Here is a 24,782-nt window from a genome sequence, read left to right as displayed (position 1 = left end):
CCAGCGCTGCCAACTTGTCCACCTTTTCTCCTATCACCCCTGCATGTGTCTCCCACCTCCTGTCCAAAACTCACCCTACTGCTGCCCCCTCTGACTCCATCCCCACCTCCCTCATCCCCAAAATGTACCCTCCTTATTCCCTACCTAAGCACCTTCTTCAACATCTGTGTCTCATCCGCCACCTTTCCTTCAGCTTTCAAACATGCTACCATAATCCCTCTCCTGAAGAAACCTTCTGCTAACACTCTTCTTGCCTCCAACTTCTGGCCAATCTTCCTTCTCCCCTTTATTTCTAAGCTCCTCGAACGCCTTGCTTACTCTCAGCTTTCTGCTTTCGTCTCATCCCACTCCCTCCTCCCCGCATCTCAATCTGGTTTCTGCCCTAAACACTCCACTGTGACAGCCCTCACCTATGTCCTCAACTCTCTCCTCACTGCTCGCTACGCTAAGCAATGTTCAATTCTCATCCTCCTTGATCTTTCTGCAGCTTTTGATACCCTAGATCACCCCTACTTCTTAGCACTCTGTCCTCCTTCGGCTTCAAAGACTCTGTTCTCTCCTGGCTCACCTCTTACCTCTCCAATCGAACCTTCACTGTCTCCTGGGGTGGCGGCACCTCCTGAACTAGGGCGTCCCTCAGGGTTCCTTGCTGGGACCCTTTCTTTTCTCTCTATACCTCCCTTCCCTCCCCAGTCATTTCTTCCTTCGGCATTTCCTACCATTTCTATGCTGATGACACCCAACTCTTTCTTTCCTTCTCTTCCGTCACATCTGACCTCCACCTCACTCTTTCTTCCTGCCTCACGGCCATAAAAGATTGGATGTCATCCCACTTTCTTTCCCTCAACACTGACAAGATTGAGGTGTTTTTTCCCTCCTAACACCCTCTCCTCTTCTCCCCCTCCCTTCATCCACTTTCCACCATCCAACCTCCCCATATCTTCCCATGCCCGCAATCTCGGCCTCCACCTCGAGTTCATCTCTCTCCTTCTCCAACCACATCTCTCTAACCTCTCGAGCCTGTCGGTACCACCTCTATAACACCCGCAAGATCTGCACCTCTCTCACATTCCATGCTTGCAAACTCCTAATCTCCTCCCTCATTTTCTCCCGCCTCTTCTACTGCTCCTCTCTCCTCTTTGGACTCCCTGTCTCTCACCTAACTCCCCTAAAATCCATCTACCACTCCTCTCTCCGTACTCTATGCCTCCTCGGCCCTCAAGACTCTGTTTCTTCCGCTCTCTCTCAACTTGGCTGGCTTCCCTTCCTCTCACAGCTGAAATTTCAATTCCTCTGTCTTGTCTACAAATCTCTCCATGACCTGGCGCCCCCCTACCTTTCCTCCCTCTCATTTTACTCCCCCTCCCGCTCTCTCTGCTCAGCAAACCTCTACCTCCTCACTGTACCCGCAGCTCCATGTGCCTCCTCACGCTTCTGCTCCTTCCAGCTCTTGGCCCCCCTACACTGGACCTCCCTCCCGCTCTCCATCCCCTCCACCCCCACCTACTCATCCTTCCGCCACTCCCGGAAAGCCCATCTTCTACACTCCCCCGACTTCCCTTGCCTACCCCTCCTCTCCTACCCTCTCCCCCCTCTTACCCCCGACCTTAAATTAGTAACAAATACTACTTAAAGGCAATAAGGACACCAGATCACTCCCCCTTTCCTTCCCCTCCCCCACCTCAAATCCTACACCATAGCTCCCTTCACCTACCCCCTCCTGTACCCTATCCCCACCCCCCCTTGTAAATTGTTCTACTTATTGTTCTAATGACCTGTTCATGTTCGTAAATATGCTTCTCTCACTTTTGTACGGGTTATTGTATTGTAAAGCGCTTTGGCTTAAAGCGCTATATAAATTCAATAAACATAAGAAGCCATTTCTTCTGCCATAAACTCCCAACCCTCCATTAATTCATGTCAGCGCCATGCGCAAGTTATCAAACGGTTTAAGCATGATGGGTTTCACAGAGCGATGCTAATTTGGGAGGTGGGAGCCTTTCTAAAAATCCTCTTAGCAGAGCCTTTGGCTGCATCCTGGGAGGTGGCTGTCGAGGTAGATGGGCGGGGCAGGCTTTGCTCCCTGCCTCTCTGTGCCCAGGAGGGAGATTAACTGGCTGCCCCCTGTGCCCCGGGCCGTCGCCTGGTCTGCCCGCCCCTAGAAACGTATCTGCTCCTGGGCTTTCATTTCCCCCTCACTTGCGTTCTGGGAGCTGTAGTGCTGGGTCACTTCAGTGCACTACAATGCAAGCAAGTATAAGCAAAGGCCAGGACTATAATCTGGCGCTCTGTGACGTGGAGTCTTCCGGTACTTTTATGCAGGCCAAGAGTGTGTAAGGAAAGCTGAGTGCTGTGATGCGAGAGTAAGCCTTTGCAGCGCAGGGTTCCTGGGAGAGGGAATCGGTGGAAGGCGTGGCTCAGCTCCAGGAAGATTATCTGCTGCAAGGATCATTTACCTGGAAGCTGTGACTGCTGGGGAGAGGCTGGATTTCCTCTGCTGAGTCTTAGTGAGAAGCTGTACTCAAGAGGTGCCAATATGTTTGGGAAAGTGGGCTACTTGGAAGGTGGGACTCTGTGGTGGGCAGAGGGTGGGTTTCCTCGGGATGGGGTACACTTGGTGGGGTTTTGTTTTGGGAGCTGTGGTTCCTTTCCTGTGTTGACTGTGATTTGCTCTGTGTAGATGTACCTGATTGGCCTATGTTGGACAACGTTGAGGCAGTTTTTAGGTGACCTCTTGTTAGAAAGTTGTGGTTGCGTGCGGCATGAATCTCTAGGGGCGCAGTGCAGTGTCGTGTGCAGAGCGTGTCATGGCCAAGGTTACTTGATTTTTTGGGATTTGTGCTAATAATGTGATTGCGTCTGCAGGCTCTGATAGTCTCCCTCATAGGGGGAAACCTGTCAGATGTTATCCGTTTTTAAATGTTTTGCTTAATTTGTAAAACAGTAAGAGCCAACATACTCCATTTGCCTTGGTTGGCCGACCAGCACCATGCACTACCGTGCTGTTGGAGGGTTGGTATCAACATAGTGCATGTATGAAAAGAGTAAATGCTCAAATTAGATCCAGCCCACTACTAATATTGAAGTGTAAGCCCACTGCCTGGCGGCAGGCACTGTACATGCAGGCCGGCGGAGGGCGCCGTACACGTAGGCTGGCGGTGGCGCTGCACACACAGGCTGGCGGCGGGCACGGTTGTGTCTAGCCTTCCCCCCCCCCCCCCTACTCTGCTCCGTAGGTATGTGATGTCATGAGTGCCGGGAAGTAGAACGTGGTTTGATGGCTCTTTGGATGACAGCTGATGAGAGGCTGGCTGAGAGAGAGGATGGCTGGTGGATGTTCCCAATGTACCTGTGACTTGTAACCCGTGTCCTTGCAATTGAATGAAGACATTCTTCTTTCTACATGGAGACTCCTGTGATCTGTGGACCAAGCCACCTTTTAATACAAACCGTAGGCAATAAAATGGCTAACTCATTATCGGGACACAAAATACCACGCTAAGTAGTCACCTTAATTCCTAGCCCTCCAGCACACGGTAACATAAGTGTTTCAAATTCACGCTTGCATGCCTAGATGGAGAAACACGGGCCCAGGTGGCCAGTCCTGTACGTTAGGACGAGATTCAGCTCCTGGTACCAGACCCATCAGCTCTAATGACTCTTCTAGAACATAGATTCAGTAACATCCAACCGTTCTACAGTGGAGCGTGGAGAATTTTCAACAGACAGCAATCAAATTCCAAGACTTTAAAAATGCAGCCGAAATCAGGTGTCCATGCTAAAACTCCCGTTTGTTGAGGGTACTTCAGGGATCCTAGGGGGACCCAGGAAAAAGCCATTGTTCAGGTCAGTACCTTCGGTAAAAGTCATTTGTGTTGAGTTTTCAAAGGTGGGAAAAGGTCCCAATAGGTTATAATGAGACCCATTCTGTAGAGTTCTACCAGATGGGGGCAGAGAAGGCAGAAACTTACTGCTGGGGTCAGCAGAGGTGGCGCTCTCGAAGAGCTCCAGTGATGGCTTTGAGGGCAAGCAGCCCAAGGAAGACGAGACGCACAACACACACAATGGATGAGGGGAACCACTGAATAGCCCACCAACCCAGGGCATAGAGGTAGGTACTCACTATGGCTGTTCCTGAAAACAAGGCTGTGCAATGTTCAAACATCCCAGTGGCTTGAAAGTCTCATTTTGCCGGTCGAGTTGCAGAAGGCGGTCACCCAGGGACTTGAACTCAGGAAAAATAACCGTCCAAGCAATCCAAAAGGATAACAATCTGTATTATCTGGAGTGGGACCCACCAACCAGGAGTTAAAACAGTGATGATGGCTCCAGAAGATGGAGGAAACTGACCAGGAAGGCCCGATGGCTTGAAGGAAAAAGAAGGGCTGCAAGCCCACAGAAAATAGCCCTATGATGGAAACCTTGGTGAAGGTGACCTCGTATGGCCCAGACTAACTGGAGAGAGTGGGAAGAGGTATCCTGCCACCACACTTCTGGCCAACAACCGGTTCCTACCCCATAGTGAGCATCCAAGGCAGCAGGTAATTCAGGAAGACCGCTGTAAAACTGCCCAGAAATAGTCCCAGCACGGGGTTGCCAGCCCAGCAAGTTAGGAGGACTGTGGGGGGAAGGGCGCGAGTTAGTGAGGACAGCCCAGGAAGGTTGCCCAGGAGCCAAAAAAAAATGAAACCCATAGAGCACAGGGGGAGGGACACAGGCAGCCAATATGGCCAGCCCTGGTCATGAAATTGCAGCATCAGCAGGTTAGTCAACCTTGCAAAAGAAGCAGGCTTGAGGCTGGATCAGTCACCCCTTAATATACCCCAACACTCATGTTCAACCCTCCAATTCCACACAAGGGCACTCGCACAAAGGTGTTGGCAGCCAGCTATTACTCTGGTGCCTGTGATCCAGCATGCGTAACGCACATGTGAGTGTCCAAAGCTCTTCTTTATTTCAGTTCCAGCTTTAGCAGCCCCAGTCCTCCTTCGCCTTCTGCACCCGAGCCATTGGAAACCTATCCATCCAATCCCCTTCCAGCTGAGGCCACTAGATTCTATGGCAAGAGTCTAGTTTCTACCACTTCCCATCTCCATCTGCTGCCTAACATGAAACAGTATGTCACCAAGTAATGAAGTCCAAACAGACGTTGGGCCTCATTACGACCCTGGCGGAGTGGGTTTACGCCAGCGTTATTCGCGGCGGACCCGTCCGCCCTACTACGAGTTTCCGTAGCGCCATGGAGCTTTTTCCGCCTGGTTTTTCCGGGCGGAGAAATCCATGGCGCTACGGGACCTTGTCATTAATTACGCCACCGTATTTTGAGGTGGCGTAATTAACGCCTTCCCCACTCCCATTATACCCTATGGGGCAAGAATGGGAATGGGGAAGGGTAAAATGGGGGATGGGGATTTACCGCCCCGCCAAGGTCGGAATGGGGCGGAAAATCCGCCAACCCCCATGGCGCTATCGGCAGCTTTCCGCCGTGCTCCATGGTGCATTTTGCACCGCGATTTCCGCCAGGGTCGTAATGAGGGCCATTGCCATAAGCAAACACATGCCCAGTATAACCCCAGCCAATCAGGCTTTCCCTAACAACTGCCAAACGCCCAGGCCCACCCACACAGTAGGTGGAATGGCCTGTCCAGGGTTAATTAGGGACTGTGGGATTAAACCAGTCCAAATCCCCTATGGAAGGTGCAGAGTTGGGCTCAGAGGGAGCCCATATTTGCAAAATGGCCGTTTTAGGCATGCTTCATGATTTCCCCAAACAAGGGAATGCTCCGAAAACAAAATGGTTGAGCACAGACTTTTATCAATGGCTATCTAAAAGGTACATTGGCTACTAATGCCAGGTGAAGGCAAAACGAAACCACTCTCTAAAATCAATGTAGGATTTTCTAATCACTCAAGGTCAAACATGGGGCTGGGAGGGGCTTAGGAAGCACCCCTGCGCTAGGACCCATATGGGCTAGCATAGGTCAGCACATCATAAAAGCTTGCACTGGCCGCCGTGAACGTCTCCCTCTGACCACAAAAGGAGGCTGGAGGGGCTTACAAAACAAAGCTTGTAGGGGTCCCATATAAGGGACCCTGGAACGTAGGTCACTGGAATGTAAGTATAAGTGTGTCCGTTGGTACTTTTACTGCGTCCTGCTTATGTGGGGTTTTACATGCAATGCAGTGGAGACCCCAGAACCTACCCATCCGGGCCCTAGAATGGAATCGAAACGCAGGTGGCACCTCATCCGCGTGACCTAGAGTGTTCAGCAATAACCACCTTCCATAACATTCCTCCAAGACCTTCGCCAGAATACACAGCAGCCACCTACAAAAAATCGCTTTTCACCATGCAAGAATGAATGGGAGAATAGTAAACTTGAAAGACGAGCACCCACATATAGCAGCAGCCCCAGTACCGCGTGCTGGCTCTCCTGCTTGCTGTGTTTTCATCTGGCCAGGAGGAATTGTCTGGATAATGGTAGCCGTGTCGAGTGCAGGAAGATTTGGCTACTAGTGTATGTTCATTCATTGGTGTGCACTGTTTTTCTGTATTATGGTGACAGCATGCCTTCAAAGGCATGCACTCTGGACCACCAAACCACCTACTTTCCAGTTGGGCACTTGAATGGTGCTGGCATTTAAAGGGGTTTGACAGTGTAGGGACCTCTGCCCATACGCTGACGGTAGGTATGCATTGGAAGGCTCCTCTCTAGCACCCTGCTGTGATGGAGTGTAGGAAGTCTTTTGTCATGAAGAGAGTTGTGCATAGGAAAGTGTGTCTCCTTTAAGCTGGTGGTGGCGGGCGGATAGCTTGGAGACTAGCGTGCATGTCATGAAGAGAGTTGTGCATAGGACAGTGTGTCTCCTTTAAACTGGCGGTGGCGGGCGGATAGCTTGGAGACTAGCGTGCATGTCATGAAGAGAGTTGTGCATAGGACAGTGTGTCTCCTTTAAGCTGGCGGTGGCGGGCGGATAGCTTGGAGACTAGCGTGCATGTCATGAAGAGAGTTGTGCATAGGACAGTGTGTCTCCTTTAAGGTGGCGGGCGGATAGCTTGGAGACTAGCGTGCATGTCATGAAGAGAGTTGTGCATAGGACAGTGTGTCTCCTTTAAACTGGCGGTGGCGGGCGGATAGCTTGGAGACTAGCGTGCATGTCATGAAGAGAGTTGTGCATAGGACAGTGTGTCTCCTTTAAGCTGGCGGTGGCGGGCGGATAGTTTGGAGACTAGCGTGCATGTCATGAAGAGAGTTGTGCATAGGACAGTGTCTCCTTTAAGCTGGCGGTGGCGGGCGGATAGCTTGGAGACTAGCGTGCATGTCATGAAGAGAGTTGTGCATAGGACAGTGTGTCTCCTTTAAGCTGGCGGTGGCGGGCGGATAGCTTGGAGACTAGCGTGCTTGTCATGAAGAGAGTTGTGCATAGGACAGTGTGTCTCCTTTAAGCTGGCGGTGGCGGGCGGATAGCTTGGAGACTAGCGTGCATGTCATGAAGAGAGTTGTGCATAGGACAGTGTCTCCTTTAAGCTGGCGGTGGCGGGCGGATAGCTTGGAGACTAGCGTGCATGACATGAAGAGAGTTGTGCATAGGACAGTGTGTCTCCTTTAAGCTGGCGGTGGCGGGCGGATAGCTTGGAGACTAGCGTGCATGTCATGAAGAGAGTTGTGCATAGGACAGTGTGTCTCCTTTAAGCTGGCGGTGGCGGGCGGATAGCTTGGAGACTAGCGTGCATGTCATGAAGAGAGTTGTGCATAGGACAGTGTGTCTCCTTTAAGCTGGCGGGCGGATAGCTTGGAGACTAGCGTGCATCTCATGAAGAGAGTTGTGCATAGGACAGTGTGTCTCCTTTAAGCTGGCGGTGGCGGGCGGATAGCTTGGAGACTAGCGTGCATGTCATGAAGAGAGTTGTGCATAGGACAGTGTGTCTCCTTTAAGCTGGCGGTGGCGGGCGGATAGCTTGGAGACTAGCGTGCATGTCATGAAGAGAGTTGTGCATAGGACAGTATGTCTCCTTTAAGCTGGTGGTGGCGGATAGCTTGGAGACTAGCGTGCATGTCATGAAGAGAGTTGTGCATAGGACAGTGTGTCTCCTTTAAGCTGGCGGTGGCGGGCGGATAGCTTGGAGACTAGCGTGCATGTCATGAAGAGAGTTGTGCATAGGACAGTGTGTCTCCTTTAAGCTGGCGGTGGCGGGCGGATAGCTTGGAGACTAGCGTGCATGTCATGAAGAGAGTTGTGCATAGGACAGTGTGTCTCCTTTAAGCTGGCGGTGGCGGGCGGATAGCTTGGAGACTAGCGTGCATGATGGTAAATGTGTGAAATGTAGGACGGTTTGAGGGCTTGTCTACGTTATTGATTAAATATAAAATGTTGTCCTATGTTCCACAGATGTGTGGAGGGGCAAATCCTGGAAACCAGAATGCGCTTGGAGGGGAAGCGTGCATAGGGATGTTGCTACGTTGCATGGATCGGTTGTGTGAGGTGGCACTGACCATTGATCTCATATGGGTTGTACCCGTGGTTAGTGTTTCTGAATGCTCACAGTGGTGCTTCGCTTGACTCCTCCATGTTCTCGTTTTCACCCCTCCGTAGATCAGAATGCCTACCGGCTCCGTGAAAACCGAGATGGAGCCCAACTCCTGCCCTCACATCTCCGAGAAGCTCCTCTTCAATGGCATCGCTGAGGAAGAGACCAGCAATGGTGGCAGCGTTGGTGAGAAGGAGAGGAAGTGGATCCGCCCTGATCTCCCCAGCAAATGTACGTGGGAGGCCGGGAAGCCCAACTCTGATTCTCCTCATTACCACGCCAAACTGTAAGTGTTCCGCAGTACTGTTACTTTACATTGTGGTCGAGGGTGCTCCTCATACTGCATAAAGCTGCAAGTACAGCCAGACCCCATTGATATGTACACCGTAGTGCAGAGAGCTCCTGGTACAGCTGTGAAAGCTTGCGTCTATGTGTTTGGTTAAATATACCGCAAACCAAGTCGTGAAGCAACAGAACACTGTATAGTAAAGATGTACCGTAGAATACTAAGGGTTTACTTCGAAGGACGGAGAGAGAGAAGCAGTGGCTTATAGGCAAAAGATACAGGCTTTCATTAGATTTACTTTGTCCGGGAGGCAGCTCCTTATACAGCTTTGAGGATGGTTTTCCGCCATGCAGCCCACCGTAAGACGGATGCCAAAGTATGTTAACAGTTGGTATGCGGGCATAAGCATACGCATGGGCAGCAAGAAAATGGACGTTCTTGTAGCAGGGCGAGCTTTCCCAGGGACCTTTTGCACTGTTTAGAGACTGGGCTCATAATGTGGAGTGAGTGTATTGAGATCTGAGAGACGGGAGTTCAATTGGGGCCTTTCTAGAAGACTGTGCGGTATTGAGTCAGTGATCAGGTGTGTTACAATGGCGAAGTCCTGTGGCGCTTCATCAGCGGAGGCTAAATCCAGTCACCCCAGAAAAAACCCTAACATTCATTCCCTTTTTACCATCCGGAATAGGTCTTAGGTCTGCGTAAGCTAGCCGAGCGATCTAATTCTCCACCATCGACACATTGCAACCTCTCCAGATTCAGCAACGACCCGCAGATCGTCGACTGGAACACTCCCAGACTGGGTCGAGAAACTGCTTTCTTCTGGTGAAGAAGTCGGTGTTCTTCTGCAAACTATTGCGTTTGGGAAGCCAATGTCTTCTCAAGAAAGTGTCCCATTGATCTTCTCCTTAGTGACTCTTACATCCCAATTGCCAGAGCTTGCCCCCACCCCTTTACCCCCCCCCCCGCCCTCCCCCCCACTGAATGGTCATATGCACACCTCCTTCACCTTTCACAACAACCGTGCTGAAGATTGCTGTGCGGACCTGGCTCCTTATCTGGGATAAAATGCAGAACATGCCACCAGGGCCATCTGTTGACCAACGGCAACAATAAGGACACTTAAATCTAGCTACGGACTGTCTGAATGTCCTGTGTAGAGAAGGCTCGTGAGCGACATCCTGCCAAGAAGAGAGGGTGGTGCTTCTGGAGGTTGCAGCACTGGATAGTAACGCTGGAGGATTCTGCATTATAAAGGAATATACCATCCACCTATAGAGCCTGATGAAAGACGAGCCTTTTCAGGATTCATACCCTGATGTTACTGCCACAGCAGGGTCTTAGTATATAATGAGCAATGGTCTGCTGTGACAGAGTCATGGATAATACTGTCAAGGGACCACAGGGCTCTCCAAGTCGCCTGTGCACGGAACACCCCTAGTGTCGGAGCCCCAATTGCCTCACATATAAATATATTTCTAATAACAAGTTGGAATTCATCAGTTGTTGTGGCGAGTTTTATTGAGCGACGTATCTCATTGCTCAATAGGTTAGGCATCCCTGCCTGCTGCCTTGCTCAACTGGAAACCAGTCTGCTTGACCGTATTGCCATTTGTTCTTTAGCTTGCAAAGTTGGGCTTGCAGCTCTCCTCCACAAAAGGAAAACCTTTTTCATGATCCCAGGGAATAAGCCCTTTTTTGGAAGGGTAAAACAAATTGTACTCAGTCTCCTCTCTCCAGAGAAGAACCCTTCGTCTCCCAATGAGTTGAGCAAAGTTCTAGCAGAATCTCCGGGCTGAGGCATGAATCTGACCTGCATCAGCTTTCATGGAATGTCATTTTCTTTGCCACTGTTACATGGGTTAGTGGAGCTGGAGGCGGTATGCAGTCATGAACTGTGCGCTGGCAGCCGTAAGAGCACACACGTCTGGTCTGTGTGAGGTAGTGCCTGTTTCAAATAAACCAGCCTTTTTCTTTAACATCTTTCCCCCCAACATTTTTTCTCTGTCAGAAACACCCTTTATACATTAAAAAGGCTATTATTTGGACTGGACTAAGAATATGTGACAATCTAAAGAACTGCTTGTTCATTATGGGGCACTATTCACAGGTTTCTTTGCCACCCCAGCAAGCTGTTGTTTTGATTGATATTTTATTTCTATCGCGCTCGTACATAAGTGTTTCAGAGCGCGACAAGGCAAGGGAGGGGAACAGGGGAGAACAAAACAGCGATCTTACTAGGCCCAGTGACATTGAGAACGCGCAAGTGCATGGGAGAGGAGGAGGGGAAAAGTGCATGGAAGGGGAGAGAAGTGGAAAGTGCGAAGCAGAGGAGAAACAGATAAATAACAATAAATAAATAATAAAGGCAACAAACAGTGGTAATGCAGCCAGCAATTTGCAAGTGCTAGGTTTAAGGCAGCAGACAGGGTAGGTCCGATAAGTGCAGGAAGAAAAGGGGGGGGCTGTATGGGTACAGATACAGACCCCAGTGCAAGGGGTGGCCCGGAGGCAGTGCGGGAGGGTGGCAGGGTGAGCAGGTACCTGGGCCCAAAAGACAGAGGGTGGCCAGGTGCACGGTGCCAAGAGAGAACAGATCAGCAGGGGAGAGGGGGAGCGAAGGCAGAAGAACAGAGGAAGGACTTGAGGTGCTTCCGGGACCGGAGAGGGTTCTCCCCAAGTTTTAGAGTGGCAGGGAGGCTGTTCCAGAGGGAGGCCGCAGCCGAAGACAGAGATCTACCCCCAGCTCGTTTCTTAGAAAAACGACTGACCCTGAGTGAGTTGGAGGTAGAGGAGCCAAGAGCTCGAGAGGGGAGGTATTTGCGGAGGGATAGCTAAAGGTATTTTGGACCCAGGCCCCAGAAATCCTTGTGGACAATGCAGAGGGTTTTGAATTTAATCCTTGCATCCACTGGGAGCCAGTGGAGAGATTTCAGAGCTGGAGAGATACGATCCCAGGGCTTGGGGCCAAGGACAAGTCTTGCAGTCCTGTTCTGGATTAGTTGCAGAGGGCGGAGAGTAGAGGCAGGTAGATTTAGAAAGAGGCTGTTATAATAGTCCAAGCTAGAGAGAACCAGAGCTTGAGATACCATGAGCTTCTGCGGGAAGGAGAGGAAAGGCAGAGTACCTCTGAGGAGGTGCAGTCGGAAATTTGACTTTTTAGAGACCTCCGAGAAAGGGTGGAGTCAAAGATGACCCGAGGTTCTTAGCCTCACAGGTGGGGGTAGGAGGAGGGCCAAGGGAGGCCGGCCAGAGAGTGAGGGGAAAGGATGGTGAAGGTGTGCCGATGAGGAGGATCTCCGTCTTGCTGGCATTCAGACAAAGATCATTCGTGGAACACCAATCTTGAATGGCAGTTAGGCAATCAGAGATGAGAGAGGGAGAGGAGGTGGCAGAGGGCAGCCTGAAAATGAGTTGAGTGTCGTCAGCGTAGCACTGGAAATATGAGCAGAAAATGGCAATGCAGTGGGCGAGAGTTGCCAGGTATTGGTTGAAAAGCCAGGGCGAGAGGTTAGACCCCTGGTGAACACCACAGGTAGAGAGGAAGATAGATGAAAGGAAGGACCCAAGTTGGACCTGGGATGGTCGATCTGAGAGGAAAAAGGTCAGCCAGGCCAGAGCCTGATCAGTGATACCCAGGTTTTCACAGAGACGGTTGAGCAGGATGGTATGGTTGACCGTGTCGAAGGCAGAAGAGAGATCGAGGAGGATGAGGACAGATGGAATGTTAGTCAAGGTTGGTGAGCAGATCTTCACGGATGTTTAGGAGAGCAGTTTCCGTGCTTCTGGCAGCTCTGAAGCCAGACTGGTGCTCATGGAAACAGCCAACCTAATTGGAATGAAGGTTAAGCTGAGAGATGGCCAACGTTTCCAAGAGTTTGCCAAGAAAGGGAGTAATGGAAATTGGGCGATAGTTAGCTGGACAAGAAGGATCAGCTGTGGGTTTCTTGAGAAGAGGATGCACAAAGGAGTGCTTCAGAGGAGAGGGGAGGGGAAGGATCCAGAGGCAAAGGAGTGGTTGCAAAAATCAGCAAGGGCTGGAGCGAGGGTGTCAATGTGGTCCTTGATGGTTTTAGAGGAATAGGGATGAACCTGTTTTGAAGAGGCTTTCATAGATCGGACTTATCTAGCAACCTCGTCAGGGGTGAAAAGAGGAAAGGACGAGAAGGATGGTGTAAGGGTGGCTAAAGGAGGGTCAGCAGGCACAGATGGAGAGGGAAGAGGAGGAGTGTGTGTGGAGAGGTTGGACAGGATGTCCTGGGTTTTTCTCACTTTGTATTTATTGGATTTATTCAATAACAATAGCGACATATTCTCAACTCAAGAACCAGCCCAAACTGGACCACAGAAAAACAACCCAACCCCCCCTCCCTCACCCCCCCGCCCCACCCACCCCCCAAACAATGAGCTACACATGATTCACAGACAATAGACAAAGTAGTCACCACATGGTCGGGAACACAACTCGGTACAGTCGGTGGCTGCCCGGCCGGTTAACTCTTATCTGCAAGGTCCCCATCAAGATCTTAACTTCTGGAGCTTTTGTGCAGAAGCCGATCCATTCCAACCCTCACCCCATCACCCAGCTCCGCACCCGATCCCTGTCCTCAGAGTCTCAGTGCAGCACAATCTGTATTCAGAAGCACTACAGTCCAATCCTGCAAGAAAGAAGGCATGTCATCATGTACGATAGCTGTAAGCTTCTCATAGGTGAAGATTGTTAAAAGTTCAAGAAACCACTCTGACTTCGTTGGGCTCTGAGATCCCTTCCACTTCTGGGCCAAAGCCATTCTTCCTGCCCTTAGCATCGCACCAATTACCCTGGGGAAAGGTCCCTCCTCACACTCAGGCCTAGGGGTGCCCAGTAAGATCTCCATGGGGTGGAGGGCAGGACAGGTTCCCAGGATATCTTTAATCCAGCTTAGTAACTCTGCCCAGTAGACTTGAATAACCTGACACTCCCACCACATATGGAACCAGGTTCCTCTACCGGCACACCGAGTACATTTAGGGGAGACTCCGGGAAACATTTTAGACAAAGTGGCGGGCGAACGGTGCCAAGAGTGCAGAATTTTAAAGCTATGCTCCGTGGCTGCAGTATACAAGTTCCCCCTAAAGACGGCCCGGATAACGGAGTCCCAATCTCGCTCCTCCGGAGTTCTGCCAATTCTCTCTTCCCATACGCTCCTGAACCCCTGCCTCCCCTCTAGCTCTGCCGTAATTAACACATTATACATTTTGGATAGGGATCCCTTTCTGGAGTTGGCCTCCACAAAAATCTTTTCGAAGGCGGTCAGCTTACGAGAAAGGGAGGCCACCCATTGTGCTTGTGTGAGAATCCCTTGAGTCGCAAGAAATCAAAAATGGAGGGAGGCCTTTCCGGAAGGAGCTCCCAACAGCTGGGAAAATTCAATAAAACCTCCCTGGTCAAATAGCTGCGCTGCCCTCTCCAGCCCCTGATCAGACCACAACTGCGTCCCTCGGAACCCCCTAGCCCCCAAATCAAGTGGCGGCCCCCACAGAGAGGACAAGCGAGAGGGCCAAGATGATAGTAAATTGTTATTCCCACACGGCTTCCCCAGCCGCCAGAGAACCGCTAGAATTGGGTGGGACCGAGCTACAGCAGGCAGTGCGCGCGGCGGGGCCCAGAGCAAGTCCCTAACCTTATGGGGGTGAACATGCACATCTTCAATGAAAGTCCAATATGTCCTAAAATCATCTCGCAGGTGCTCCAACATAACTCGCAACTGGGCCACTTTGTAGTACAACTTAAAGTCGGGAAGACCAAATCCCCCGAACGCCTTAGGGAGTGTTAAGGTACTCTGCTTTATTCGAGCCCTCTTACCATCCCACACAAAGCTAAGGATCCTCGTCCGAAGCGAAAGGAAGAGGAGTCCGGGACAGCACAAGGCAGAGAAGAGAAGATATAGAGAAGCCTAGGCAGTACATTCATCTTCACCGAGACCATTCTACCAAACCAAGAGAGCGTCAATGGAGCCCACCTATCCAAGTCGCGACAAATTTTTGCCACCAACGGAGGGAAGTTCAGCTCAAATACCTTGCTTAGGTCCCTCGGAATTACCACCCCAAGATACCTGGTACTGACTTTCTCTGTCCGCAACCCATACACCTCCACTCTATCCTCACTATCTTCATCTCGCACCCCCATGGGCATAATACATGATTTAGAGACATTGATTTTGAGACCGGAGAACTGTCCAAAAACACATATCAACTCTAACAACCGGGGCAGCGAGTCATTAATCCCAGATAGGTACACCAGGATGTCGTCGGCAAAAAAAGACAACTTAAATTCATGGTCCCCACATCGCACACCCGTTATCGCCTCTTCACGCCTAACCGCTATGGCAAAGGGCTCCATAGCTAGCGCATACAAAAGAGGGGAAAGAGGACAGCCCTCGCGAGTTCCTCTAAAAAGTGAAAAGCTCGGGGACGCGAAGCCATTGACCAGAACCAGCGCAGATGGAGCATTATATAATGCCGCGACCCATCCACAGAACCTATCACCAATACCCATCCTACGAAGCACCTTCATCATGTAAGACCATTCAACGCGATCAAAGGCCTTTTCAGAATCTAGCGAAAGGAGATAGGCCTCAGCCTCATTCTTGGACACTTCATACATTAAGTCCAATGTTTTCCTCACATTATCAGATCCCTGTCGCCCTGGAATGAAACCCACTTGGTCTCCGTGAACCAAAGAGGGAATAAGCCTAGACAACCCGTTCGCCAAGATCCTGGCCAATAGCTTCACGTCAACGTTTAGAAGCGAAATGGGCCTATATGATTGACATGAGGAGGGATCCTTCCCCTCCTTCGGGATGACCACAATAAGAGCAGACATCATGGAGGGAGGAAGAGACCCCGTCTCCAAGGCCAAGTTATACACCTTAGACAAGTGCGGCGCCAAAGTGGAACGAAATGTCTTGTAAAAGCGGACGGTAAATCCATCATCCCCCGGTGCAGTGCCATTCTTCAAAGACGCAATAGCATCAACAACCTCCTGAGGAGATATCGGGAGATCCAAAGAGGCCGAACGCTCTAGCGGCAAACAGGGGATGGGGAGAGACCCAAAGAAACGATCAACATCTGACCCATCTCCAAAATATTCAGAAGTGTAAAGGGTTTCATAATATGACTTAAATTGCTCTGCAATTTGGTCATCCTCCAGGCACCTTACACCCCCCTACCAGATATACAATTGACTCGCCGACTGTTACGGAGTTCCCTGAGTCTCCAAGCCAAGATTTTGTCAGCCCTCTCCCCCCTCTCCATGTACCGCTGCTTTAGAAACGCCAGCTTCTTCTCCGTCTGCCCCACTAGCAAGGCAGACAGTTTAGCTCTCAGCTGCTGAAGCTTAGCCCTCTTGGCCGGGTCTAACTGTATCTTCAGCTTCCCCCCTGGCTGAATAGCCTGAATCTGTTCCCTCAGTTTATTCTCCTCCCTAGCCTTTTCCTTCTTCCTCCTAGTTCCCGTTTCCATCAAAACACCTCTGATCGTAGCTTTAGATGTCCTGGGTTTTTTAAATGAAGTGAGAGGCAAAGGCATTGCAAAGAGCCTGGGAGGCAACAGGAGGGGTAGAGACTGCAGCAGGGTTTGCCAGCTCCTTGCAGATTTTAAAGAGTTTGGCCGAGTTGTTAGATGCCGCAGAGACACGAGCTTGAATGTGGACTCTCTTCTTGGTGAGGACCGAGAGTCGGTATTGCCTTTATAGCAGGCGACAGGCCAGTTTGTCAGAGGATGAACAGGAAGTCCTCTATTTCCTCTCAGCTGCCCTACACTTACGTTTAAGTGTAGCTAGGTCAGAGTCATACCAGGAATTGCACTTGGCTTTGGACTTCAAACGGATCCTCATGACAGGGGCAAAAGCATCAAGCGTATCAGAAATTGAAGAGTAGAGCAGAGACAGGGCTGTATCAGGATGAGAGACAGCCAAAGGTGGAGGGGGGAGAGAAAGTGGCGGCAAAAGCCTCAACTGACACACGCTTCATGGGCCGGATGTCCGAGAAGGAAGGTGGCAGTGTTGGGGTAGGCTTGGCTTGGCGGGAAGAGAGGGAGAGATGAGATGAGAGGAGGGTGTGATCGCTCCAGGTGAGAGGAGAGGAGAGGAGTGGTCAGAGGGATGGAGAGGGGGAGGTCAGAGGAGTTCAAGACATCGAGTGTGTGCCCTGCAGAGTGAGTCGGGCCAGAGGGGAGGATGGACAGGGAGAGGGAGTCGCAGAGGTCACGGAAGAGTACAGAGGAGGAGCAAGGAGAGTCTAAATGTATATTTAGGTCACGGAGGAGGAGTTGAGTGGTAGAGGCCAGGAGGGAGGAGGAGAGGTCTGCCCACTCAGAGAAATGAGGTGATTTGACTAGGAGGCCGGTAGATCGTAACCACAGTAAGAGAATGGGTAGGCGAGAGAGAAAGCCTACAGACAAGGCATTCAAAAGAGAAGTAGGTCTGAGTGGGAATGATAGAGCCAGGAATCCACTCAGGAAAGATCAGGGCTACCCCCCCCCCCATCGGACCGGGAGGATCTGGGTGCTGAGAGGATCTTGTGCCCATCAGGGAGGAGAGTGTCAAAGCTCGTGACTGAGCGGGCCGTGAACCATGTCTCCGTAAGACCAAGGAACTCAAGGTCTAGTTCTTCAAGGAGGTGGAAGATGTCAGAGGAGTGTTTGACGGCAGAGCGAGAGTTGAGAGTGGCAATATGAAGAAGGTTGCCAGCCTTAAAGACCTTCCGGTGGAGGGGTACAGATCAGAGGTACGCCCTGCGGAGGAGAAAGAGCCCTCGGAGGGCCAGAGGAGGAAGAGGAGGAGAGCGAGGGCTAGGTAGCCAAGTGGGGAGAGGAGGGGACAGCAGGAGATGAAAGGAAATTGATGAGGCGAGGGAAGCACCTATCAAAGAGGAGGAGATTGGCCTGAGGGCCTTAGACCATGACAGTGCCATTTAGGTAGACATTAATGATGACTTTAGAGGAGTCGAAGGAAGCCATGAGAACTTCCCAGCGAGTGCCACCATTAATGGGAGAGGAGGAGATGGAGCAGAGCAGAGACCATATGAGGAGTCATAGATCTGGTGAAGGAACGACAAAGAGGATGTCGGTAAGGGTCTGTCTGGCGGAAGCATTGGAGAGTAGGTGTCGGTGATAGGAAGACCAGGATTAGAGGCCAAGATATCCTTTTTGAACTTCTTCCTACCAGACTTAGTGAGAAGGGAAGAATGGTCAATGGAGAAGCAGTTGGAGAAGATGGGAGAAACAGAAAGCGCCATTGGGGTGGAACTAAGGAGAGGATGGAGATACTGGGGGGGGGGCTAAGGCAGGTAGGTGTGAGACAAAAGAGAGTGGTGAGGTCACTGGGCTGGCAAGTTACAGACAAGAAACAGTATACAAGCAAAATAAAGAGAATTTCGCAATGGGCAGCAAGATTTGCCTTTTTAGCACAAAACAAAAACAGCAAGATTAGATTTTTTAGTACACAGCAAAAACAGCAAGATTTGACTTTTTCAATCTTGGAATCGGATGTTAGCAAAGGGTTTTAGGAAGCGCTGTGCAGCAGGATGACAACATGGGAGCAACAAGCAGAAAGAACAGCGATAGTCAAAGGCAGTAGAAGTGAGTCCATAAGGAGGGAACTAACCCATAGTTCTGGAGGTGGCACAGTCAAGGCAGTCCGGATTTCTTAGAGGAGTGAGGTGGCAGCATCATTGTGGTTAAGGTGCAGGGAGGAACCCAATCGGCGTTCCGGAAGCGGACAGGGAGCAGACGGGGGCCTTGGAAGTGGGCCTTTGCTGAGAGGGCCGGCTGAAGCCTGCCGGTCCCTGATTGGATGGAAGAAAACACTCAGCAACCAATGGGAGTGCAGCACAGGGAGAGGTGACTCAGCACAACCTGCCTACGCAACAAAGAAAACCACGGCGGCCATCTTGGAAGGGCCAAAAACAGTCAAATAAGCAGCAATAGTAGGAAAAAATTAGTGCTTTCAAAATAGCAACGCAGCTCCAGGTATTAAAAAGCTCACAAAATGGCTGCACGATGAAAATGCCAAATAAAACAGTCCTTTCCAACAATATTATGCAAATTTCCTCTATTATTCTTTTTCTTCTTTTTTTTCAAATTTCGATTTTTCAGGTTCAATAATTCCCCAGGAGGTGCAGTAATGCACAGAAAGTGCACCTACCTATTGGAATGGTCAGCAGCCAAGCACAAACTCCACATGTGCAGGAGAACAACAGATGGCCAGGAGGGTGGAAACAGGACCTCACTCCCAGTCAGAAGCAGATGAAAGAGGATGGTCTCTTGTGTTCATTCATGCTATCAGAAGGCAAATAAAACTCTTACTGCAAAACCTTTTTCCCACTCCACTATGGGGAAAGTGAGCACGGAGGACCGCTTTGAAAATGTTCCTATTCTAGGAACATGCAGAGCAGCTGCCTGTATGTCTGTCCACACCATGAATAAAAATGATGCTCAAGGAGATCGTGCTTTCCTAAGTATTCCTTTACAAATGCGGATGCCTTTTTCCAGGCTTCCCTGAGGATTCCTTTATGCACGTGGATGCCTTTTCCCAAGCTTCCCTGAGGATTCCTTTAGATACGTGGATGCCTTTTCCCAAGCTTCCCTGAGGATTCCTTTAGATACGTGGATGCCTTTTCCCAAGCTTCCCTGAGGATTCCTTTAGATACGTGGATGCCTTTTCCCAAGCTTCCCTGAGGATTCCTTTAGATACGTGGATGCCTTTTCCCAAGCTTCCCTGAGGATTCCTTTATATACGTGGATGCCTTTTCCCAAGCTTCCCTGAGGATTCCTTTAGATACGTGGATGCCTTTTCCCAAGCTTCCCTGAGGATTCCTTTACGCACGTGGATGCCTTTTTCCAAGCTTCCCTGAGGATTCCTTTAGATACGTGGATGCCTTTTCCCAAGCTTCCCTGAGGATTCCTTTAGATACGTGGATGCCTTTTCCCAAGCTTCCCTGAGGATTCCTTTGCACGCGTGGATGCCTTTTCCCAAGCTTCCCTGAGGATTCCTTTACGCACGTGGATGCCGTTTTCCAAGCTTCCCTGAGGATTCCTTTAGATACGTGGATGCCTTTTTCCAAGCTTCCCTGAGGATTCCTTTACGCACGTGGATGCCTTTTTCCAAGCTTCCCTGAGGATTCCTTTACGCACGTGGATGCCTTTTTCCAAGCTTCCCTGAGGATTCCTTTACGCACGTGGATGCCTTTTCCCAAGCTTCCCTGAGGATTCCTTTACGCACGTGGATGCCTTTTCCCTTGTTTTGCTCTCCTGGATGGGCTTGAAGCTCTCTTCAGTGCGTATGAATTTTAATTCAGCTCCAATGGTGTAGGAAGGAAAATTAGTATGAGGGGGAAAAAGGAAAGTGAAAATCCTTAAATTATCCCTCGCTTAAAAATTCAATAACTTGTACCTCCACTTTGGCATTATGGGGACTTTGACATTATGGGACGTCTGAATCTTTTAAGGGGATATTCTCTTTATATCTTTTGAAATGCATTCGTACCCATTCCCTCTTTTCTCTGTACGGTTTTATGCAAAGGTAGGAATTTGTTAAAACATCAACAATTTTTTAAGTGAATCTGATTACAAAAGAAATAGTACAACACGTTGGTTGTGCTTATTGGCCTTCCAGTCCAAGGCGGCTGAATGGAGATACCAGGATGTGGCGGTATACACGCATTTCACTGCGGTATTTTTCATTGCGTGTTTTTTCATCTTTTCATTGCGTGTTTTTATTTCGAAAAAAACTCATCATTTTTTTTTTGGGGGGGGGTTAAAAAATTAAATATATGGTTGTGGGTGTAAGGGAATAAACATTTTTTTCAAAAAAGGGCGGCTTGGGGGGTTAACCCCCCCCAAACAAAACGAGTTTTTCGGGAAAAAAAACGGCGATAAAAAAACCTGCGATGAAAATACTGCGGCGAAATAACGTAGAACCGATGTGGCATGACAACATCTCGGGTTCGAAGTAAGGCCAACATGGCTGCATCTCCTGCCATCTTGGTCTTCTTTCTATTCTCAGATGTTTGTGTCCAAACCATGGAGGGGGGGGGGGTTCTTCCAGAGGGCCCCTTTTTATTTTTGTCTTGGTTGCCACAAACGCCTGCAGCTCCTCATGTGCCGGGATATCCAGGGCTGCTATTGCAGTTCCACCACGGCTGTGCACTTCTTGATTGAGATCAAGGTCCGCCCCTTCGGGGACCCTGTGGCCCTCTTGATGTACTGCTTATTACTATCCGTAAGCTATGTTGGATGTCCAGGGTCCTCCGTCTTGCTGGTTCACCTTTGGCCTTTCTCACGGCCTTTAGTTGGTTCACCAGTACTTTGCAGGGTGGTAGATTTGGTGGCCGCTGAGCCCATTCTTGATGGACCTTCCTGTCTTCGCCTAGACGGTGGCTTGATTGATTGCTGATGGAACCCATTTTCGAGTGTCCCCTCATCTCTTTTCAGTGTCGCTGCAAAGAAGTTAGGATCAGGTGTGAAGCGCTCGCTCCAGTCAGCACTTGGTTGCCTTGACCTTTCTCTGCAACCTTCTCCGTGCCTCTGTAATCACAGGTTGCCTTCCATGCCTCATTCCTTTTCGCATACCCCTTCCCTTTCTCACCTATTGTAATTCTTTTCTTTCGTCTCTTATTGTTATTGAAGTCTGGGTGGGTGGCTCCCAAGTTAAGCCACTCGCCTCCAGCATGAGGCAGCCAGCAGTTGGGAAGTTCAAAACCTAGCAAAGCACTCAGCCCTTCACAACATTAAATAAATCGCCCTGTAAACTCCAAAAGTTCTCATTTTAGAAGTCCAAAAATAGTCATTTACTATCAGCAAAGTAGAATTATGAGGAAAGGATACTTTTAAAATGGCATATGGTGAAGTGTGAAACTTGCCAAGTTAATGAAGAGGTAGAGATTTAAAAAAAAACAGTTCCCCCAAATTGGCCAGACAATTTATTTTCTTGTAGGAAATATGAAGCAGTGTTCAGCGACAAACCATTTTTCATCTCGCCTTTCAAGGGCAGAGGTAAATCGTATAAATGTTGTACATTGCATACTTACCAGTGAGTTCTTAAAAGCACCCTCTCATATAGTCCTTTTGCATTTACTATTGCACAGCCTTAACTTAATTAGTACGGGGCCGATTTTGGGAGGATCACTGTCTCAAACCAGCACAACGCCTGATGCGAGGTGGGTGTGCAGAAGAGAAGCCACGGGAGACGGAAGAATGACGAGAAAGCAGTTACGAGAGAAAAGCAGGTTGTGCACCTTTAACGGTTAACCGCAAATGAGCCGCAAAACGCAAACAAGAGCCGGTGAGTCAACACAAGGATAGTGGGACAGCGGTGCTTATCGGTGACCGCGCCAAATGCAAATAATAGTGAACAGAACAGAAGAAAGAGAAAGCGAAGAGACTAATTGTGAATTGCAAATAAGACCCCTATCAGTATATGCATGTATGGGATGCAAATACATGGGAACCCAAATCAAATAATATATTGAGAGGATATATTATGCAACAAAGGGAAAGTACAACTGTTGAAGTGGAGAGAAACATTGTGTGAATATAAGAAGCCTTGGCAGAAGAGTATATCAGGCAATCACACAAGTGTGTGGACACAAAAAGGCATACGAAGGAATATTGGAACTGCGTTGATCAGAGAAGAAGCAACAAAATCCTGGCAGAAAAAAAAACAGGAATTCAGAAAGAAACCGAATTGCAAGGCTAAGAAGCTTTATTTATTTATTTCAGTGCTCTTGTGGGCCAAGAAAGACACATGGGACAGTTGTATGAAGAACTATTTGTATTAAAGCAGAATCCAGGGGAAAGGGGCCACCCTCTGGAGCTTGGAATCTTTATCCTTGAAGAAACTTTGTTTTGGAACTATTTATTCTTCTTTTCCAAACAATTTTTTTTTTTAAATGGACCGAAGGCTAAAGACATTTCCCTTTTCACTGTATAGTTTAGTTTATAGTGCAAGGTTCAGAATAGAACATTTGGACACCAGGACAGTTTTAATTTCGACATCCTGACAGACTGATCCTTAGTTTTGGTTTTAGGTTTGGAAAATCCTCTTGGAGCAGGGTCAGAGAGGCCTTTTCCCAACGCTTTTATTTTCAATAAAAGTCCTTATCCAAAAACATTGCTAATTTGTGTCCGACTTTCATTCCTGACTCCTCACACTATACTGTACTGTGTGATCTTGTTTCAGTCCAACATTTGTTCTGCAATGGTCTGCTTGCTCTTTCACAACGTTGGTAAAACATGCCCTTGTTTGATCAGATATTGAGGCAGAGAATGTTCTTGGTTGCATAGGCATGTTAATCCTGTGGGTCTGTGCTTTTAAAGAACCAGTCATAAATACTCAAGTGGAGCACAGGTGGGTCTGCTGTGTGGATAAAGCAAGCAGCTTTTGTAATCACTGGAATCCTCTCACCCCGCACTCCCAAAGAGGTACGTTGCATCCCACCATCACACTGAGCCTTCCATGATCTTCTCTTTTCCTGGACCCCTTTTCTTCTGGAGGCTGGATAAACCGTCCATGTTTGATGCACAGCTGTGTAACCATTTTGTCCCTCCTGCTGCTGTAGCACCATGGCGATGCCAACTACTTTGACCATGGGGCTGTATTTCCCCTGCACAGGGGATGCTTGGAAGGGGGCTGTTGGAGCAGAGGATGGATCAGTGCCCCTCTATTCTCTAGTTTGCTATGTGAGAAATCCAAGGGTATTCTCACTCCTATTCCCTATGGGTCCTCTGCGCAGGTATCCAGGGAAAGGCCTTTGCAATTGTATCCCGACCCTGGGGTTGGAGAAGCGAGGGAGGATCACCTAGGTAGAGGATAGTTGGGGACTGCGAGTGGGGTACCCTTGGGCGAGATATGGGTTCCCCCTTTCCCTAGTGACAACCAACACTGCCCCAACCTTTATGGGCTATTAAAAGTCAGCTCCCCTAATTTCTCCACCATCGACACTTGACAGTACTGGAACGAAGAAGAGGGTACTAAGAGCAATTACGACTATGCTCTTTTACCATTCTAGTACTGGGACGAGGAAGAGGCCTGCTAAGAATAGTGAAGGTCGGGCATGTCCCTTTTGATTGTGGTCAGGCAAAATGGAACAATCATCCGGACCTGCAGCCTGTTAAGGACTGCAGGTGTGTGCATGAATGGAGCCCAGTACAGTGGGGAAGGGGAAAAACAGAAGAAGGACCAGGAGGCCGGTGCAGGAAGCAAAGGACCCTCCAACCTGGCGTCGGAGAGGGGACGCAGAGCAGGAAAGGTGAAGGAAGCCATGCTGGGAGGCTGCCTCTTTCCTTTCAAATCAACGTGCTTGTTCCTCTGTGATGAACCATCCTAGGAGTGTCTGAGGGGCAGGAACGAAGCCCCACGCTGAAGAGAGAAGGCTATGTGATCCACGCTGCAGAATAAACTTTCAACGCGACCAGTGAGTTTCTGGAAATGGAGAAACCGGGTGTGTGTTTGTGAAATTGAACGTTTCTTGAAATACTTTGTTTCGGAGGGGTCGCGTGTAGCGAGATACACGTTTTCGAAGGTCTAACATTGACTGGCTCATTAAAAAGAAACAAACAAATATACTTGTGAATTACTTAACTGAAGGAAATACTTTGTATCATAGAGGGTGTGGCAAAGCACACATTTTCGAGTCTCCAAATGCTGAACAAACTAAAGTGAAACAAACACATATTTGTGAACTATTAAACAAAGGAAAATATTTTACATTGGAATGATCGCATGTGACAAACATGCTTTCAAAGGTGTCCAAACATTGAACTATCTAGTTAAAGTGAAACTAACAATTATTGAATCACAAAATGAAGGGAAAAAGAACCCTAAACTAAAGACTTCATTATTGAATACCAAATTGAATTAAAACTTTACTACTAACCAATGAAAGCCAACAAGCGGAGAGAAAGTTTAAATCTATGTAAACCACC

General features: G+C 49.3%; 1 protein-coding gene across 4 annotated transcripts in view; it reads left to right on the top strand.

Annotated features, from left to right (window-relative positions):
• Positions 1-24,782, top strand: part of LOC138525617 (cystathionine beta-synthase-like protein) — a 398,784-nt gene that overhangs the window by 68,223 nt on the left and 305,779 nt on the right. For all 4 annotated transcript variants that reach the window (XM_069635667.1, XM_069635666.1, XM_069635665.1 and 1 more), the window contains exon 2: positions 8,596-8,816. In XM_069635667.1, coding sequence (XP_069491768.1) covers positions 8,602-8,816 — 215 coding nt within the window. In that variant the 5' untranslated portion in view covers positions 8,596-8,601. The remainder of the gene's footprint in view (positions 1-8,595; positions 8,817-24,782) is intronic.

This window comes from Ambystoma mexicanum, chromosome 7p (assembly GCF_040938575.1).
Source record: "Ambystoma mexicanum isolate Mex_15411 chromosome 7p, UKY_AmexF1_1, whole genome shotgun sequence".
Classification (NCBI taxonomy): domain Eukaryota; kingdom Metazoa; phylum Chordata; class Amphibia; order Caudata; family Ambystomatidae; genus Ambystoma; species Ambystoma mexicanum.
This window is presented reverse-complemented; position numbering and strand designations above follow the sequence as displayed.